Source organism: Tachypleus tridentatus, chromosome 13, assembly GCF_004210375.1.
Source record: "Tachypleus tridentatus isolate NWPU-2018 chromosome 13, ASM421037v1, whole genome shotgun sequence".
In the NCBI taxonomy this organism is placed as follows: Eukaryota; Metazoa; Arthropoda; class Merostomata; order Xiphosura; family Limulidae; genus Tachypleus; species Tachypleus tridentatus.
This window is the reverse complement of record NC_134837.1, coordinates 138,149,202-138,169,907: the sequence shown is the minus strand read 5'-3', so window position 1 is coordinate 138,169,907 and position 20,706 is coordinate 138,149,202. Positions and strand designations below refer to the sequence as shown.

Here is a 20,706-nt window from a genome sequence, read left to right as displayed (position 1 = left end):
GCTCATGTTATGAGAAAGGAGGCAATGCCCAGTGCGTTAGTGAACACAAGTTGGAGTAGTTTCATCAGATTATGCAGTGTTGTTGATCTGGCCACTGATAAAAAGGTTGATGTAGTTAAAGAAATTTAGACCTTTTGTGTCTGTTGGTTCTGTGTCGTTGACAAATGACATTGCTAATCCCATACCCATACATATTGTACGTGATACTGGGGTAACTTGGTTATTGTTTTTAGAAGGTATATACTGCCTTTAGATTTGAGTTCTACCACTGGTGAGTCTGTTATTGCTCAGGGTGACTTTGTTAATGTTCCTCTTCATGACGTTTATTTAACATCAGACCTAATTTTGGGACAAACTGTGGTTTGAATAAGACCTACTCTGACAACTAAGAATGTATCACTATTGTCGGTAAATGATTTGGCTGGAAGAAAAGTTACCAAACCCAAGATGGTTAGCGAGCCAATCACTGTTTCATTTAAAGATGATGATGTGGAGGAGAATCCAGAAGTGTTTCGCTAGTGTGATGTGACTCAAGCTCAGGCTAAGAAATTAAGCCACAAACAAATAATAGGTGCATGTTCAGAAGACAAAATTATAGATTTGGTTTGGGCATTTTTTGGATCCAACAGAGACCTTTCGAATAACTGTCCTACTGACGTTCTTTGATAGATTGTTTAAGCAGTGTATTCATGATGATTGGAAAGTCTTCTGCCTTTTGCATTCAGGACCTGAAGAGAAAAGGCAGAAGACTTTTGAAATGTCATCCTCTAAACTTGTGTCTCCACAACAGGCAGTTGCTGTCCATTCTACAAAGTGTCTTACTGACAGTTCTTTGGTGAGTGACAGTTATGGAGATGAGGGATCTAGTTCACCTGGTGAAGTTCTGTTTGCTAGAAATAAACTGATCACTGAATAAGAAAAGGATCCACAGATCTCTTCTCTTTTAAATTTGCTCTCCTAAAGAATCAACTGGATAAAGTTCCAGATGGTTAGTTTTGGAAAAACGGTGTGCTCAGAGGTGTGAATGCCATAGTTTATCAAATCATTGTTCCTAAAGCATATTGTTTTGAAATATTTAAAGTTGCCCATAAACTCCCAGTGGGAGGTGATTTAGATGTCAACAAGACATGACAAAATTATGAGACATTTCTCTTGGCCAAACATTAGGCAAGATGTTTCCCAGTTTTATAAATTTATCAGGGAATCAGTATTCATTGATTATCATGTGCACATCCTCTGGATTTCATCCCTTCCACTTAAGAAACATTACAGCCAAAAAATATTTTTAAGGATTTCTGTACTTTCTTTACTTTTGTTGCCTTATCCAAAGAAACTCAGTTTTATCAGTGATTAAATTTTACATCTGGGTTGTTACAACAGGTTGTTTACCAGTTTGGTGATAAACAGATCAGATCAAATATAGTATATACCATCCCACATCACAAGGTGCTCTTGAGAAATTCCATTCTGCCTAGAAAAATATGATACATACTTATTGTCTCAATAATAAGAAGGATTGTGATGAAGGAGTTAATTTATTATTATTTGCTCTTTGTGTGAATCAGTCCAGAAGTTGGTCCACCCTGTTCAAGTTGGTATTTGGCCATTCATTGTGCAGCTCTTTGAAGTTGCTGAATGAATAATGGTTGGAAGATGATGTGAAAGATGTGCACTTACTGGATTATGTTTCCAAGTTTTGGTCCAGACTCTTATGTGCTTATGAATTGACTTGAGAAAATTTGAAGTAATCTCAAGCTAGAATGAAAAGTGTTTGACTGCAAGGCTGAAGAGTGTAAGTTTCATCCTGGTGACATGGTCTTAGTATTGCTACCCACTATGAGACATAGGTACCATGTGGTCCCACAAGGAGGTTCATTGGAAGGTCAGTGATTGTTGAAAGACTACCCACATAACAGTGTATTACATCTTGTTACATCTGAGATGCATCTGAAAACATTTTAGTTGTTGAGTGTTCTGCTATTAATGACAATCCCTTTGATGCAGGCACCCATAAATTTGAAAATATTGGAGATGAATACAACATCATACTGAGAAATTCTGATCAGTTTTGATTCAAAACTCAATCACTTGCTTCCTGAATAGAAAAAAACATCTACATGCAAGTTTATTTATTGACTATGAATGTACACTGCTGACCAAAATCTTAAGGCCAAGGAATATAAAGACAAAATATGCATTTTGCATTGTTAGACTCAATCAGTTATTTGATTAGAGCTTCGAAAGATGAAAATAAGAAAAGGGAAAGTAAAAATAAACTTTTTTAGCATTTAATAGGGAAAATGTGAACTCTATGAAATTAGCCTAAATACTAGCTGGTCAAAAGTTTAAGACCGTACTGAAATGAAGCGTTAATTGGTAAACACTAAACGAAATTTAGTCATTTGTGTTCAAGCATTAACGTTGTCAACATCTTCCACTGACATCTCCTGTGTAACATTGGGTGAAAACATGGCAAAGGCTAAAAAGGTGACAGAGTTTGAACGTGGCAGAATTGTTGAGCTGCAAAAGCAAGGTCTCTCTCAACGTGCCATTGCTGGTGAGATTAGGCATAGTAAAACTGCTGTTGCAAATTTCCTAAAAGACCCTGAGGGATACAGAACTAGAATTTCACTGGCGTTGAGCAGGAGGATTCGACAGGTTGTTTGGCAAGACACTAGCCGATTGTAAAACCAGATTTAAAGCCGTTACGGATGCAGCTCAAGAACAATAAAACGGCATCTATGAGAGAAAGGCTTTAAAAACTGTAAACGTCTTCAAAGACCACACCTCTTTCCACACCACAAAACAACTCTGTTAATCTTTGCTGAGAAGCACCAAACATGGGATGTAGAAAAGTGGAAGAAGGTTTTGTTTTCTGATGAGAAACAATTTAACCTGGATGGTACAGATGGCTTCCAACGTTACTGGTACAATAAGGATATCCCACCTGAGACATTTTCTTCACGACACAGTAAAGAGGATTACATCATGATGTGGGATGCTTTTTCCTTCCATGGAACAATAGAGCTTCAGGTTATACAGGGGCATCAAACAGCAGCTGGCTACATTGACATGTTGGAGAGAGCATCCTTATTGACTGAAGGCCTTCGCTTGTGTGGAAATGATTGGATCTTTCAGCAGAACAGTGCTGCAATCCACAATGCTTGCAGGACAAAGGACTTTTTCATGGCAAATAACGTGATTGTTTTGGACCATCCAGCATGTTTGCTCAAACTGAACCCCATTGAAAATGTTTGGGGATGGATGGCAAGGGTAGTCTATAGAAATGGACGTCATTTCCAAACATTGCATAATCTTTGTGAAGCCACCTTCACCACTTGGAATAACATTCCAGCCAGCCTTCTGCAAACGCTTATATCGACTACGTCAAAGCGAGTTTTTGAAGTTATTTGCAATGACAGCTGTGCAACTCACTACTGAGACCTGTTGTTGGGCATTTCCTGCCCTGTTTAGGACTTCTTTTTGGTATGGTCTTAAACTTTTGACCAGCTAGTATTTAGGCTAATTTCATAGCGTTCACATTTTCACTATTAAATGCTAAAAATATTTTGTTTATTTTCCCTTTTCTTATTTTCATCTTTCTGACCTTTACTCACATAAATGGTTGAGTCTAACAATGCAAAATGCATATTTTGTCTTTGTTTATTGGCCTTAAGATTTTGGCCAGCAATGTATATTTCCAGATATTTCTAATCAAACCAATATTGCTGTTCACAGTGCAGATATGGATAATAATTCTCCTGCGAAACAACATCTCTATCGTGTGAATCCAATGAAGGCTGATAAAATGATTTACTGGTATATATTTATTTTAAAATCTATGTTTTGTTTCAGTTTAATATATATTTAGAAATGCATGTAATTTATATTGTTAAGTGTGTATTGTGAAAGTCCCACCTATTCTCTAAATTTGTAGAAGATTCTTTAGTGTTGGAATCAATAATATATGTTGACGAAAGTATTAGCATATCTTTGAATATTGTTGCCAACCGAGCTTTTGAGAACCGTACACTGAAAGTTTATAAATCAATGTACCAAGAGACAGTGTAATATTGTTGGTTTACTACAGTTGCTATATTCTTAAAACCTCAGAAGCTGTAACCGTGACAAACACTCATTAATTGGAAAACTACAGATATTTGACCAGGAATGTTTATAGAACTTTTACATTATAAACTGTTAATTTCAGTGAATTAACTTAGAATTAAATTAGATATTAGTAGTTCTACAAGGGCATTAAATATCTTATTGGGAAAAACCTTTGTGAAGAAGCTAACAAGGTGTCTGATAAGTGACCATTACCTAAAATAATTCACTGATTGTGAACCATCAATAAAAGATAAAGTTCTAAATCAGATAGAAGACATAATATTGTTTGTAAGTTTGTAAAACTTTTGCATATAAATCATCATATGTAATAACCATAATTATAAATTGTATTGTTGTTTCTATTTTAAAATATATTTGTTAGAAAGAAAACTGTGTGCACCAGTGTTGTTGCCAAATCTCATAAATTTGATACATATTAACATTCAGCTAATTTCTAAATGAAAATTAAAACTTCTGGTTATTTGAAATTGTCATATGTAATATAATAAATTATCTCTAAAGGCATGAATACTAGTTATACACGGTTAAAATTTAATCAGAGAGCAATAAAATCATAAAATGTAGTTACAAGTAGATGTTTACTATTACATGCTTAAAACTGCTTAGGATAAACAAATGTAGTTTCATTTCACAATTTGAAGTTGATTAATTGCCAAGAGATTGATTGTTATATGGGTCAACCACTTTCTTCTGGATTTACCCCACTTCCTGGAGAACAGTATGGGCCTGTGCAGTCTGATAAAGATTTTGATAGTCATTTTCCCCCACTAAATATTGCCATATCTTTCTATGCCCCAGCTGCAGAATCAGCTATGCCTGATATGGCATTTTTAACCATTTCTCAAGTATGCGATGTTTTATCCCTTTCCTCAATTTTATGTAATTCTAATCCTCCTCTGTTGCATGATAGTTCTTCTACTTATGTGGTCTTCCCACATTCCCCAGATATTAGAGCTCATGCTAAGCTTCTAGCTTCTCAGTTGGTTAAGGAAGACAGCATGCCTTACCATCTATTAGCTATTGATCAGTTTGTTTAGCATATCGTAAAGCTGACTGTACATTTCTAGACTATTGGTAGTTGGTGTCTGTTTTTCTAGTTTCAGTGTCGCTCCCTGATTTTCTAGTGATTTTAACTCATGCCTATTTTTCATGTCTTTATCTTGTCCGTACTTCATTTATACAGTATATATCTATTATGCATCCCTTTTTTCCAAAGCTTAACACCAAAAACCTGAGGATTTCTTGAAGGATAACCTCTCCTTTATTACCTCCATGTTGGCTCATTTGTCATCCTTGGCTCTAACCTTGCACACACAGTTTTTCTATTGTTGGGATTTTCTGGGTTACAATGTGGCATTGTTTGCTCCCCACTTATCTCTTGGAATTATGTACAGCCCATGTGTTTCTGACACTTTGGAATCACATGTGGAATCCCCATGTCAACATCTTACCTTCTTTTGTAGCTCATTTGTCACAGTCAGAACTATAACAAGCCCCTATTCCCATTTCCAGTTTTTGTTTTTATCATCTCTTACCTCTTCCTTCTTCTAGGATTTTCTTATCTCTACCTTTTCTTTAAGGTAGATCAGTACAACACCAACAGCACCTGTGACTACCCAGTGAGTTCTCATCTGGCGGGTGTCAATTGTGTGAATTATTTCCTTCTCTGTTGATCTTTCATCACAAATCAGTTGGTTATATGGGTTCTATTGGGCAGACTTGTTCTACAGTTCTTTTCCTCACTTTCTTTGCCACATGTATTCATTTTCTTACCTCTGCCCTGTGGTCCCATTACCAGCTAGTTTATTTAGGAGGAAGTTCAAAACTTTGTCTCAATAGGCCATTGAACCTGTGAATTATCTTTCTCCAGATTTTTATTTCAGGCTGTTCATTTTTCTTGAGAAAAGTAGGGTATTGGTGGCCTGTCAAGCAGTTGTTCCAGCTCAATCCATTTCTCAGACTCTCCCATTTTCCTGTTGAATTGTTTCTCACCCTCAGACAGGCCTTTTCTCCAGGTTTATGAATGTTGCAAATACTTACATACAAATGCGTAGCTTTGTTTCTGGTCTGTTCCGTTTGCTGTTCATTCCATGGAGGTTTGTTAATGTAAATGGAATATTTTCTGCCATTGGTCTCTGGGACAAGAGTTTTAAGCTGATTAGCCCCACTCTTCCTTGTATTGCTGAGTTTTTACTTGGTTTTTCAATTGGGTATCCTTGGTCTACCCAGTTTTTGGTTATTGAGCAGCTTTATCCCACATCTTTTGTTTTTCTATATCCATAGGGTATTTACATCTCCTACACTCTCTCTGTTAATATATTCCTTCTGGATTTGTTGTTTTCTACAGAAGACTGCCATTCTGGACTGGAAGATAATGTGGTTCTCCATTGCCCCACTTTGCCTCAATTCAAACCATTTTCCATGTGTTCTTTGTTTCACTTTTCTTTTAAGACATTTTACTATTAGCCTGTGGACATCATTAATCTGATTTATTTACCATCAATGTGTCATGTATTCTTTTTCTTCCTACATATATGCTTTTTTATCTGGATTATTCTTTTCATCCCAAAACCTTGGCAGTGAGAAAGGGTAACTTTTTTTGTTGATTTGCCTTCCTTCTATTTTTCATCGTTATCCTCAATCCTATCCAGATATACTTCCAGGTACTGTATGTGCTCTTTTATTTTATATTGTCAGCATGGCTTCCATCCATGGTACTCATTCTTGCCTCTTTATTCTTGGGCAACCATCCTTTGTTTATTATGTGTGTGATCCTTCTCCTACCACACTCCTCAATTGGGTTTAGTTTTTGATTCAATTAATTTATTCCCATATTTTGTCATCCTCCTACACTTTGTTCCAAATATCTTTTCATCAAGTTCAACTGACATCTCATCTTTGTTGACCACTGGAGGAACTTCAACTGGACATGTGGACAACTCTTAATATGTTTGTCTCTCACTATTTGCATAGGATAATTGCAGTTCCTTCTTCTTCAGATTATCTTCTTCTAACTGTAGCCATGTTTCAAACTTCCATGTGATTTTTCACTGGGTAAGTTATTTGTATTATTCTTTTTTTCCCATGGGCCTTATTTCTCTTCTCATGATAATTAACCATTCTTTCGATCCTGTTCTCAGGTGAGTGGTGCCTGACCAGTTACTATTTAACCTTTAAAATCCACATTGTTTAGCCATGAGAACTTGCTTATTATGTTTCATGGCCTTTCAATGCACACTGTTGAGATGGAGTGTTTCATAAGATTGCTTGAAGGTGATTCTCACAATGGAATTGCTTCAAAAATATGCCTGTTTTGGACCATACCACTCATGGATTACATGGGTGAAGCAGAAGGAGATGTTAGTGATTACTCTTAACATATCACAAATTTCTATGAATCATTTGATCTTCACTACTGTTCTGAAATATTTAAAATGTCGTTGGAAGTCTATCAGTATTTCCCACATCAATTTGAGGACCAAATTGTGTCCTTTGTTGTCTCCCACTTTAATAATATTGTAAGCTTCTGCTCTTTCTTTGGTTTTCTGGCTTGTATGTTGTTAGGATTTTTTGGGGTAGATATAGCTTGTTGGATGGAGTTTGTCTTCCTGCTGTAGCCATCCATGAATTACATGAAACTTCTTTTTTCATCCCTTGATGTTTCTGGGTGTTCTGGTCATGTTGAGTTCATGAATTTATGTCACCTGTTTGCATTTTTCCTTGTTGTCATTGTTGTTGCCTGTAGACATTCTTTGTCTCCTTCTGAAAGTCATGATGGAACTTCTTATCCTATGGCCTGATCCCTGGCTTCTCCTCCTTGATCTGTTAGTACTGAGAATGGGTTCCATCTTTATCTTTGAGGTTTCTTTGCTAGGGGAGACCATTGCCAATAGCATTGGTGAATACCCTATGCGGGTGGAGTCTGTAGGAGCAAGGTTACAATATTTTCTTGGCACTTGGAATTCCTTCACCAAAGATCCATGGTTATTTCAGTTTCTGGCATCATGATTGGTCATTCAGTCTACTTCTCCATCACCATCATCCTCTCAGCAAGTGATATTTCCACCCACAACAAACCTGCAGAGTGTGGATCTGATAGAGTTATTGATCAAGGGGCTGGTATAGAGACTTGATCCCCTTCTTCAGGGATTTTATTCCTATTTATTAGTTGTATCCAAGAAGATGAGAAATTGGTGGCTAATCATTGAATTTTCTCATTTGAAGCAATTCTTATTCTCCAAGGCTCACAATGGTGTCCTTTCTCAACCTACATTAGCATTTTTCATCAATTCTGTGGGTGACCAAGTTCCGTGTTGATGCATATCTCCACATTTCCAGAGTGAAGTTATCCTACTGCTATCTATGTTACACAAGAGTCAGGTTCTACTTTCTGGTGCTGCACTTTGGTTTAGCATCTGAAACAAAAGTCATACAAGTTTTTCTTTTCACCTTCATGCTTTGGGCCTGTGTATATATATATATATATCACTACATTAACAACTGAGTGCTTCTGACACCACCTCATCAAGGATACACCCTTGTTCTCTATAGATGCTTTCTGTACGGATAATTCCCTCACTGGCCCATCCACCTTTTCATTGTGAGATTCTAGATGTAAGTGGGAGAGGAGGTAAGTTTATTTTGGAAGTTAATATTTACCTAAATTGAAAATGTATTTTCAATAATACTTGTTTTCACTGAAACTTTCACACCCTTCCTATTCACTAAGCGCTGTTGTTAGAGACTGGGATACTATCAGCCTTGAAAAAAATGATAAAATTATCTGAACGAGGTGCTTACATACAGTGCTAGAATGGAAGGCACATTGACATTGGTGAAGAGTATCATGAGACAGAAATTGCCGAGTGCATTTGAGTGAGGTATAAAAGGCTGGAGTAAGTGAGAAAGAAATCAGATCAATGTTCAGATGGGTAAAATTGAAACCCTGACAGTTGAGTAATATTTTGAAGATTAAAGTGGAGGTCAGCATTTTTGGAAATACATTTTCAATTTAAGAAAATGTTAACATACATACAAAAAGTAATTTCTAGTTTTGAATTTCCAAATATTTTAATGCTTTACTGTTTTTACATCATGTGATTAAGGTGTCAGATGTATAAACTGTTGAGAAAATATCTCAGTTTTAAGGAAGTCTTAAAACTGTTTTACAAAATAAATTTTATATGAAGGTGGACATCTATTTAATAAAACGAATTATTCTTTGTAAATCATTCAAAGTTACAAGTAAATGTTATATAGCTAATGTAATTGTAAGGTAGATAATCTGTAGTATAAAAGCTAGTTTCAAAATATTGAATTTTAAAATGTATAAATTATTTTGTTAGTGTTAGCATTATATTATGTGCAGCATTTAGTTTTACAGTATGTAATTGTTGGTAATGTTGTACAAATATATATGGTATTAAACTAACGAAGATCTAATAAGGCACGATATCATTTACTTGTCATGATCTGAATCAGTTAGAAACTTGCTGTTCTTAGTTCTATGTTAGGATTATATTTTTGTGTAAATAAATTTTCTTAATTGTAAAGGAGTATTTTTTGAACTCTGAAACTCAGGTTTACAGATTTCTAACTTTGTTCCTAGGAAATCAAATTTCTTTTGAGAAGTAACTTCTAGATAGTGTAGATAACTATTATAAAGTGATTGTGGCATAAACAATGTATTTCTTGTGATCAGGAGGAACCTTGCAGTCAGTGACATCAAATGGTATATCCGTGCTGTTGCAGTTAACCTAATTCTTTTTGTGGTCCTGTTTTTCTTGACCACTCCGGCCATTTTTGTAAACAACCTTGACTTGATCCAGCTAAGGCAAAAAGTGGAACAATTGGTATGATTCTATTAGAAAGTTTTAGCATGTTTATTAGTATATATAGAATACTAGGTGATAATAAGTTAGTTGTTTTATAAATACATGTTTGACATATTGTGTTTATCTGTGTAAAACATGGCAAGCTTTTAGTGAAGTGCAGAGGTTTGTTGTATGTAAACAATTAGATGTGTTACAAATGTGCTTGAACTTTGTGTGTGAAATGCCCATGTCAGACTCTGAAGAATTGAAGTTGCAAATTGACATTTAGCAAGTTGCATATGAGTAGCCTCTAGAAGCTCCTTGTATAGTACTTTTTCTCTTCTATCATGAATTATTGCTAAATCAGCAGTGTAGAGTTACATATATCTGATATTATATACATAATACCATATTGAATGACATCTGGTTAAATGTCATGACACATGCACTTTGACTGCAGTATATAATACAAGGTTTAAACTACACTCTTGTACAAATTAGTTGAAACAAGATAGAAAATTATGATTTTTTTCAATTTTTTGCATTTTATTTCTGAGAATCCAAAATTTACTCACCAATTAATACATGATATGACCGCCTTTATTTTTCAGAAGATCATTAATTTGCTTTGGCATCGAGTCCACAAGTTGACTTCAATCTTTACTAATTTTTGGATCACAGTACCACACCTCAATTATGGCCTCAATTAGCTTATCTTTGGTAGTATAGTATTTTCCCGAACTCTTTCTTTACAAATCGCCCAAAGATTTTCAATAGAATTTAAGTCCAGAGAGTTTCCAGGGCAGTCCAGCACCTTTATTCGCATTGTAATCATAAAATTCTTCACAAGTTTTGATGTGTGGCATGGAGTCAGATCTTGCTGAAAAATGCCAGATCCATCTGGAAATCTCTTTTTCAATTCTAGAACGACTCTTCTCTGCAAAACTTCGATGTACTGTTGTCCTCGCCTCATACCTTCTACAACATGTAAGCCTCCGGTGCCATAGTAGCTGAAAAAGCCCCAAAACATCTTCAAGGGATGTTTTACGAACTGATTGATGTGAGATTCTCGAAGTTTCTCACCTGGAGATTTGTGAACATGTAGACTTCTTTGACCCTGTACGAAGAAATGAGTCTCGTCACTGAATAACACCTTCTTCCATTGTTCTTGCATCCAGTTCTTGTATTTCACACCCCACTGATACCGTTTTTTCTTTATTTAGTTGGTAAGAAGTTGTTTTTTGACTGGTCTCCTTGCCCTTTTAATGCAATTTTGAATGACATAATATTCCTCAAAATTTTATCATATATCCCATAAATAGATCGACCGTACTGCAAAACACAGCTAATGAGGCCATCTGCGTGAAAAAAATGACTATTAAAGGAAATCAGTGGGTCCAGCGAGCCTACACCGGCCACCATGCTGAAAATATTGTAAAATGACCATTTGTTTTGATTAATTTGCACAAGGGCGTAGATGTGCTATACATCCATGACCATACTGAAGTAAATGATAGAGGATGTTTTTAAATTAGTTGTTTTTATTAATCCATGATTAAACTACAGTAAATAATACAAGATGTTAAACTAGATGTGTTATGAATTCATGACTAGGCTACAGTATATAATAAAGAATGTTCTTAAACTAGAATATTTGTGAATTTATGTCTAGACTATCTTGTATAACACAGGATATTAATTTAGATATGTAATTCACCCATCTATAGACTACAATATAGATTACAAGATGTTAAATTAGATGTTTTATGAATTCATGACTAGAATACAATATATGGTGAAGTAATATAGTAATCTAGTTTAAGAACAATGTAACAGCAACCTAAGATAGGGAAAAGATCTAAGGGAAAGCAAAAGAGAAGATGGAGGAATGATATGATAGCAGAAGCAAGAATCACATGGAACACAAGAAACTGAGAATAAGAAATACTGGACTAGTCTTACATAGACAAGTAGAATCTAGAGTAGATTTAATAGAACTGTGGAAGGTGTTATCACGTTCATAGAAAGACAGTAATGAATCTTTATCTTCTATCCAAATGAGAAGAATATCATCAATGTAGCATCTCCAAGATGTTGGTTTGTATGTGTAACTTTCCAAAAGACTTGTTTCAAAGTCTCCCATAAAAATGTTGGCTTAGTTTGGTGCCATCTTTGTGTCCATAAAAAAATAAAGACAAAAAACAAAACAAAAAGTTAAAATTTCTTATAACTATTATCACACTTAAGTCTTTTATGTACTGTATACACCTCTTGGACACAAACTAACATAACACCAAAAACTATGATTGGCTAGTTCTTAGGCTAGCTCATATTGAACATTTTGTTTGCATCCAACTGACATCTTTGCCTATATATTTCATTACACTTGTTAAACACAATCGTTTATTCTTCTGAATAAGAACAGTGAACTGTTTGAAAGTGCTTGATGTTTGTGTCTTGTTTGAAAACCATTACAACTTTTTATGTGATCCTGTGTACTAAAACTTCTGAAATTGTATATGTAATACAGGATGTTAAACTAGATGTTTTATGAGTCCATACCTAGATTACAGTATATAATAGAGTAAAATATACAGTACAGGGTGTTGAGTTAGATATTTTATGTATCCATGTCTAGATATATCTGAAAGTTCCCTATTGAAAGGTTAGTACCATATGAAACACTGTTCCTTATGTAACAATTATATGCAACTGAACATGGTGATGTAGAAAAAACAACTACTACATATTACATATCTTATTTCAGGACAATGTTTGACTTGAAGAATCTACAAAAATTCAGTCTATGACTTTTGAAACTATTAAACATGTCTAGCTCTAATATTTTTAATAACAGTAACTTTTTACATCTTTCATACTGTAGAGTCCAGTGCTGTCTGAATTTTTTCCTTCTCTCCTGTTGTGGTTAGTTTCTGTTTTACTACCAGCCATAGTTGCTTATTCTGATGATTTCCTCTTTCACTGGACCAGGTAAGCTTCTGTTTATCTTCATAAACTAAACATGTGTCATAAGATATATTACTCTGAACCACATATCTATTGCAGAGAATAAAATTCCAATATGATATCTCACAAAAAAACTTTCTCAATTTATTACTGCCCTTTATTGGCAAAACTTTCTTTTTATATTAACTTTTATACTCCCATTTATTTCTGCATACTAACATGCGAGTGATTATGCAGCAACTTTTCACCAATAGACGTGCAACATTACTGTCGTAACTAGCATCCTCTCTAATCTTGCAGCTATTAGCCATTTTTTAATTAACAGTCATATTGAATAGACATGTCCACAGTCATGATTTGATTCACCTATCCATAAATTTCATAATTTTTCTCTTTTAACCAGTTGGTCACAAATTGAAGACCATGTCATGGCATTCAAAATTTTATTGCAGTATTATTTTATGAATTTATGTCAGTAAGTTTGGAATCAAATTGTACATTATAATTCAAACTTTAATATTGCAAATGAGTTAGTTTTTTTAACTTTTAATTAAAGTAACTGTTAAAAGAACATGCCAAAATATAGATGTTTGTGATGTCAAAAAACTAAGCCTATAGTTTCATACAAATTAGAAATTCAAATTACCAATATTGACAAGTTAGAATATAAAATAAAAAATCTTTTTATTTTGCTGAGATATGGCTTGCACCCTACTAGTACAGCGGTATGTCTACGGATTTACAACACAAAATCAGGGGTTTGATTCCCTTCAGTGGGCTTAGCAGATAGCCCGATGTGGTTTTGCTATAAGAAAACACACACAAGATATGGCTTATGTACTGAATCAAATACATTGACCCCTTTTGCCTCTTTCCAAAACAGTCCCTTATATACATTTAACTTGTGAATAAATAATCAACTGCTTGGAATGTCCCCCTAGTGGTGTTCTCAACCATTCTAATATGTGAAAAGGCTACTACATTCTTTCAAGCCAAGATTTCATGGAGGTAGGCTGTGTCTTTAGTCTGCTTATAGTTTCTTATTTTTTTTAAATCTAAATACTTTTGAAGTACTAAGCTAAATAAATTAGGGCAATAAACTCATGATATGAGGTTCATGGGTTTGAATTCTTGTCACACAAAATGTGCTCACCCTTTCAATCATGGTAATATTATAATGTTATGATCAATCCTATTATTCAATGGTAAAAGAGTAGCCAAAGAAATGGTGGTGGGTGCTGATGGCTAGCTGTCTTCCCTCTAGTCTTACACTGCTAAATTAGGGACAGCTAGCTAAGATAGCCCTTGCGTAGCTTTGCACGAAGTTCAAAACCAGTCTGTAGGATTCATACATGTATTGGATTATTATATAAAGCATGAATAATAATAATAATAGGGGTAGTGTCACTCTCCTGTTTGGGGAGGATTGCTGCATAATTATTTACATTCTAGTATGCAGGAACAAGTGAGAGCATCAAGGCTAGTGGCTAATGAAAATTTGTGCCAATAGAGAGCAGTATAAGTTTAGAAAGCTTTTTGTGAAAGGAGGTAAGTATCTAGTGAAAGTGTTTTTTTCACTTTAAATTTTAAATAAATGTTAATTTTAACTTGTCAAAGTACTTTAGCTTTAATACAAGGAATATTTTATGCCTTGTTTTTCGAAATATATATTTTAATTTTTCAATTTTTGTTTGTTGCAGGTCATCAAGAAACAATGCTATAATGAAGAAGACATTTGTGTTTCTTTTATTTATGGTTCTTATTTTACCTTCTTTGGGATTAACAAGGTCAGTAGGTGTTTTGTTGTCATGACCAATTGTTTGTTGGAAATTCTGATGCAGTACTTACCACTCCTCACAATGTTAGCTGTTCTTTTTCAATGTTGCCTTCTGCACCACCCTGTAAGAATCAAATGATTCTAATGTGTGTCTCATGCAAACCATCATGCTTCACCTATCCCACCAATAGGAGAGCATAGAACACTCACATAGAACATGCGATTCCCTCTGTGCACCTCTATTGAACTATAAATTTTTGTTTGGTACTAATTGCACTCAGATGTCTTTTTTTTTTTTTCATCTTCATTCATGTTTGAGATTGCACTATTTCTCAGTCACTTAGATTAATATACTTGGTTTCACTTTGAAAGCATGTTGGTTCAATTAATCTTATTCTGGGCACATTTATTTTTTTATTTAAAATGACCTGAATTCTGCTCTTAATGGCACCACTTTGGGTGTCTCATGTTAAATAGATGCTTTTACACAGGTTTCAGGTGCTGGCTACCTCATGGGAGATTTACCTATGTGTCTTTGTGGGGAGATTTAACATTCTCTTTTATTTCTAGATTGGGGCATTGAGAGCCAGCCCAGGCTCATGGTCAGTAATGTTGTCAGGCTTCCTTTCATGCCATTTCTTAACTTTTGCTGCTTTTTTATAATGGAAGTTTGGGTAACAAATTTCTTCCTGTACCTGTGAAAATGGTGAAGCCATTTTTGCTAATAGTAGTAGGTCTACAAGTCTTAACATAACACAATATTTAGGGACAACAAGGGATTTATACCTTGTCTAAATCTATATATGTCCCCTACTTTTATAATTCTTGTTGTTAAGTATGAAAAATGTTGATGTATCAACATTATCAACTCCTTTTACTCTCTTAAACAATTCAGTCAGATTCTCCTTTTTTAAAGAGATAATTTCAAAGCTTTAAGCTTTTCTCATAAGACTATTTCTCAATCTTGGCATCATTCCAGTAATCCTCCTCTGAACACTTTCCAAGAATTCAATGTCTTTTTTTAGATACGGAGCCAGAAACTTAACACAACTTTCCAAATGTGGCCTAACCAATGACCTATTCAATGAAATTATAACCTCTTTAAGTCTTGTTTTCAATATTTCTGTAGATACGACCTAAAATCATATTTGCCCTACCACTAGTAATAGCACATTACTTGAATGACTTAAGAGACTGAGCAGTTATTACACCAAGATCCTTTACTTTCATGATATTCTTAATGCTATTACCATATGTATTAAAATTATGATAACCCACAACAGTATTTTACATTTATCGTAACTATAACCCATTTACCATTTATTGCACAACTCACTGAATGATCTAAATATTTTTGTAAAGCAACAGCATCTATTTCACAGCCAAGATTAATATCATCAGCAAATTTAAGTAATTTATCAACCATTTCCTCATCTATGTCATTAATGTAAATCAAAAAGAACAATGGTCCTAAGACTGAGCACTGAGGAACAAAACATACAACATTAATCCAGTTTGACTGAAATCCATTTACAACAACTCTCTACTTTCTTCCATGAAGTCACTTTTCTATCCAATTAGTTAACTTATTCCCCACATCTATAGAAAAGTAGTTTCTTTACAAGCCCTTTATGTGTCACTTTGTTAAGTGCTCTCTGAAAAACCAGAAACACCAAATTCACACCTTTACCCTCATCTACATACACACAAACTTTTTCAAAGCATATCAACAAGATTTGTAAGGCAGGAATTTTCCTTTGGTGAAACCATGTTGCCTATTCAATAAAATTTTAAACTTTGCTAAATGGTTTTACAAAGTATCTTATCAGATTGTCCAAAACGTTTCCTCTAAAAGATGTAAGACTAATAAACCTATTCGTACTGGGACAACTTCTGTTACTTCCCTTAAAGATAGGAGTCACATTAGCTAATTTCCAATATGTTGATACTTGTCCATTATTTAAGGACTTAGAAAAAAAAAAAACTGTGGCAAGTGGTTCATATATCCAGTCGTTGACCTCTTTGAAAACCCTCAGGGAACTACTACTGGCCCAGGGGCCTTAGGTTCTTCACATTTCCCAATTTTATTTTAACAAGCTCAGAATTTATGGAAATGTCTTGTACAACAGTTGTTCAAGATGAAGAATACTGTTTAAGTGTTTATCATTAGTAAAATTTGAAGGAAAAGGAGAATTTAATAACCTATTAATTTCATAATTAGATACAAGCTTTCCTTTGTCATCCATCCCAACATTTTGTTTACCCGTAATGTACTTAAAAGGATTTTATTTTCAGCCAAATGTATTTCATACATCCTTTTAGATGTCTTAATTTCCTGTAGGACCAACATTCTTGATCTTCTAAATATTATATAATACCAGTTAAATTTAACTTTTTAAATTTGTGATGCTTTTCATTAATTTTTATCTCTCATACCTTTTATGAGTCAACCAGGTTTTTTACTTGTAGCTACCTTTTAAGGAATATATTTGTTTTGAATTTTAAAAACTTTTTCTTTAAAAATTTCCTACATTTGCTCAGTGTTTCCAAATACCTCAGCTGCCTAATTCACAACAGCTAATTATTGTTGCATTTCTTCAAAATTTGCTTTTTTTGAAATTTGGAATCAAAATATCGTTGTTTCAGATTTCCATAGGTAGCAAAACATCAAACCTAATTAGAAGAATGGTGACTTACTTGTATGTAGGTGTTCTCCAATTTTCACTTTCTTGATCATTTCTATATTAAAATTTAACAGTAAATCTATTCTTACACGTTCTTCTTTCATTATTTCTGTCAAATTGTGGTTTCAGTTTCCTTGATTTCTTACCTTCCACCTGTGGCTTTTCTTCAGACTTCAGCATGCCTCTGACTCTGGGTAAGTCTTGATTAATGCTTTATTTTCTTTCAGGGGCACATTATTCATTCTTTCATCAATTAAATCCCATTCTGTGGTGAGTAGTGACCTTCCAGGGAGTTGACTGCATGCAACAAACTTCCTTTTGATGCTGGATGTTGCATTCCTAGATTGTTAGCTCAGAGCTAATCCTTTGTAATACCCACAAATCAAAGTGGGTAAACATTTTCAGTTCTTGGGTTTGAGGTGAAGATGGTATAATCTTCATCCTACCCTCACTCAATGTCAGTACTCAGTAAGGAGGTTCTGGATGTAGTTGACTTGCTGAGTATGGCCTGTGCTCTAGCCACTTTACACCATCAGATGTATCATCATTTATCCACTTTTTTTCACTGTGGGATTGGGTTACTACATCTTTCTCTGGTTAGGATCACTTTCCTACCACATTCTCTCCCACTAGAATGCTCTCTTATCATTTTCTACCCTAATTTTTACACATGTCTCAACTGGATGAAAAGTATACCTGAATCAGAAGTGGTTTGGTTCTCATCTCCAGATCTTCAGATCTGATTCTTTTATCTTTGGATGCTTTCAGCAGCAGGGTGTGTGTGTGTGTGTTTTATTCTTAGACCAGTCCCTCCTTCTATTCTGTGTTGGATTCTAGTTAATTTTATGAGCAGGGATAAGTACTGTATCAGAAGTTATATTCAGAATTGTTTGCCATTTCATGTGTAATGTAAGAATATGCCCAGAATTGTTGGACATATCAAATGTAATACTATAAAAAAAGTAATTAATTAATTAAGTAATTAGTACAAGATAGTATTCAGAATTATCAGACATATCATGTAACACAAGAAGCTGTTTAAATTTGTTAGACATGGTGCATAGTACAAAATACTTCAAAATCATTGAATGTATCATGTGGAATATAAGAAATTATTCAGAATTATGAAATAGCATTTACAAGCTTTAATTTTGTCATTTTATTTTTCATGGGAAACTTAAGGTTATTTAAGTTGAGCATATTTGTATTGTGCTTCAGTTTTACTATTTTTACAAAAGTTAACATTGTTTTTATTTATGGATAAATGTGATGAGACAACACTTTGAAAAAAAATGTTTGTATAATATTATATGTGCATATGAAGCTATATAGGTCAGATTGTATTAGTTGCTATATCTGATTTCCAGAACTACATTAAGAGAGATTTTGTTGTTATAGTGCTAAAACTTTCTTGTATTAGTTGTTATATCTGATTTCCAAAACTGTATTAACAGAGATTTTGTTGTTATAGTGCTAAAGCTTTTTTGGAGTGGGCAGTTCGACCTAAAAATGAAACCTATCGTTGGGAGTAAGTGCAATCCTATTCCTTATGGTTTCTGAGTAAAGAAAGTGGGTTTGAAACTCAATCATTTTAATTTGTGAATTTATAAAGTTACAGTTAGTTTTAGTTATGGATGTTGATGTTGTTTTAAATTATTTTAAACTACTAATAATCTTTACCCAATGAATTATCTTACATCCTGATGCTGAGTTATGGTCGCTCTTTTAATGTCCTTATGCTAAACCTGTAAAATATGGAACTCCATGTGATAAAATTAACTAAGCCTGCAACGTAGTGGTAGTCATGCTTCTAGTCTCACTGTTTAACATCTGTGAGGTTCTAACTTTTAGTATTCTGTTCTGTGACTGATTGAATAAAAATTATATTGCTAATAGATATGACATACTGACCAAATGTACTATATAATTTCTCAAGTTACTGCAATAATTTGATTACTATAGGTTGGAGTACACAAGTACACAACATTCAGGTATCTGTCTTTAATCTACTATAATTGTGTGTGTTCCAGATGTGTGTTTTTGCCAGATAATGGAGCATTCTTTGTAAATTATGTCATAACATCTGCATTCATTGGAACGGCACTTCAACTAATCCGCTTTCCTGAGTTGTTAATGTATGTTCTTCGCCTCTGCTTCTCAAGATCTATTGCTGAGCAACTTGGCATTAGAAAGGTTTGTTTTTACACCTTGATTTGTAAATCACTGCAAAAGTGTGAAAGAATTACTGAACACAGTTTTTAAAAAAAGAATGCATAAAAGAAATAATTATACTGAGATAAAAACAGTACAAAAGAAATGAAATAAAAAATTGAGGAAGAAGGACATTTGAAAATATCGAGGAATGTAACTAGTTGTTAAGTTTAGGATATTTATTTCTTCATGTAAACTCCATGATATATACATTGATGGAATGGATTTTGAAAATGAGATCATTGCATAAATGCTGTTTAAATACAGATAAAAATTACAAATCTTTGTAATAACTTCCAGACTTATTATGATTTCTCTAAGTTAGATTTGTGTTTCTCTTATCTGTTTCTATCTCTCTCTCCCCTTTTACTGTAATTGGCTGAGATACTATTAATCTTTCAAGAACATAAGTAATTTTTTGTGATGGTAAATTTGTGCACTTTAATTTAAAAAATATTGGTAGGATATGACATTTGAATCTCCCTGCATCACTAGATTTTTTTACTATCATGTAAAATGTTTGTAATTATGGGATCAAAAAACTGAGCAACAGATGTATTTTTCTTGTTGTTTTACTTTTTGAAATCTTATTGCTTCTTAATTTACCTTACGTGTTTGTAAACTTCTGCATCGTGTTATTAGAACACATGTATGATGTATTTCAGTGAAAATATACATTATGTTGAGATACCATAATGATTAGCATACAAGCTGCAAAGCAGAAGGTCCATGTAAGTACTAAGAGTAAGGTTTTTTTCAACCAGATGTTGGTTATTGTTATGGATATTAGACTGTATGATTATTTAAATACAATCACTAATGAATCTTTATTTTTTTTAATGAAAATATTTTTAAAGGAAGAAGGAGATAACATTATAGATAGAGCTAAATATGGAGTAATTAACCTAAGTAAATACCCATTATCTCTTTCACAACGTGTCATGGATCAAAGGCCTTGTTATCGCATTTATTGACTTTCTTTCAAAATTATATTGAACTACTATTTTATGAATTTATACCAATACATTTGGTATCAAACTGTAGATTATAAATCAAGCTTTATTATGATATATCAGTTAATTTCTTATTTTAAAAGTAAATGTTAAAATAACACACCTAAACA

The 20,706-nt window shown here is 33.8% G+C and overlaps 1 protein-coding gene across 3 annotated transcripts in view; it reads left to right on the top strand.

Annotated features, from left to right (window-relative positions):
• Positions 1–20,706, top strand: part of LOC143236959 (osmosensitive cation channel TMEM63C-like) — a 129,483-nt gene that overhangs the window by 92,260 nt on the left and 16,517 nt on the right. For 2 of the 3 annotated variants that reach the window (XM_076475696.1, XM_076475694.1), the window contains 5 exons: positions 9,833–9,983; positions 12,829–12,935; positions 14,612–14,698; positions 18,844–18,900; positions 19,403–19,565. In XM_076475696.1, coding sequence (XP_076331811.1) covers positions 9,833–9,983; positions 12,829–12,935; positions 14,612–14,698; positions 18,844–18,900; positions 19,403–19,565 — 565 coding nt within the window. The remainder of the gene's footprint in view (positions 1–9,832; positions 9,984–12,828; positions 12,936–14,611; positions 14,699–18,843; positions 18,901–19,402; positions 19,566–20,706) is intronic. The other variant, XM_076475695.1, reaches the window with a different exon arrangement.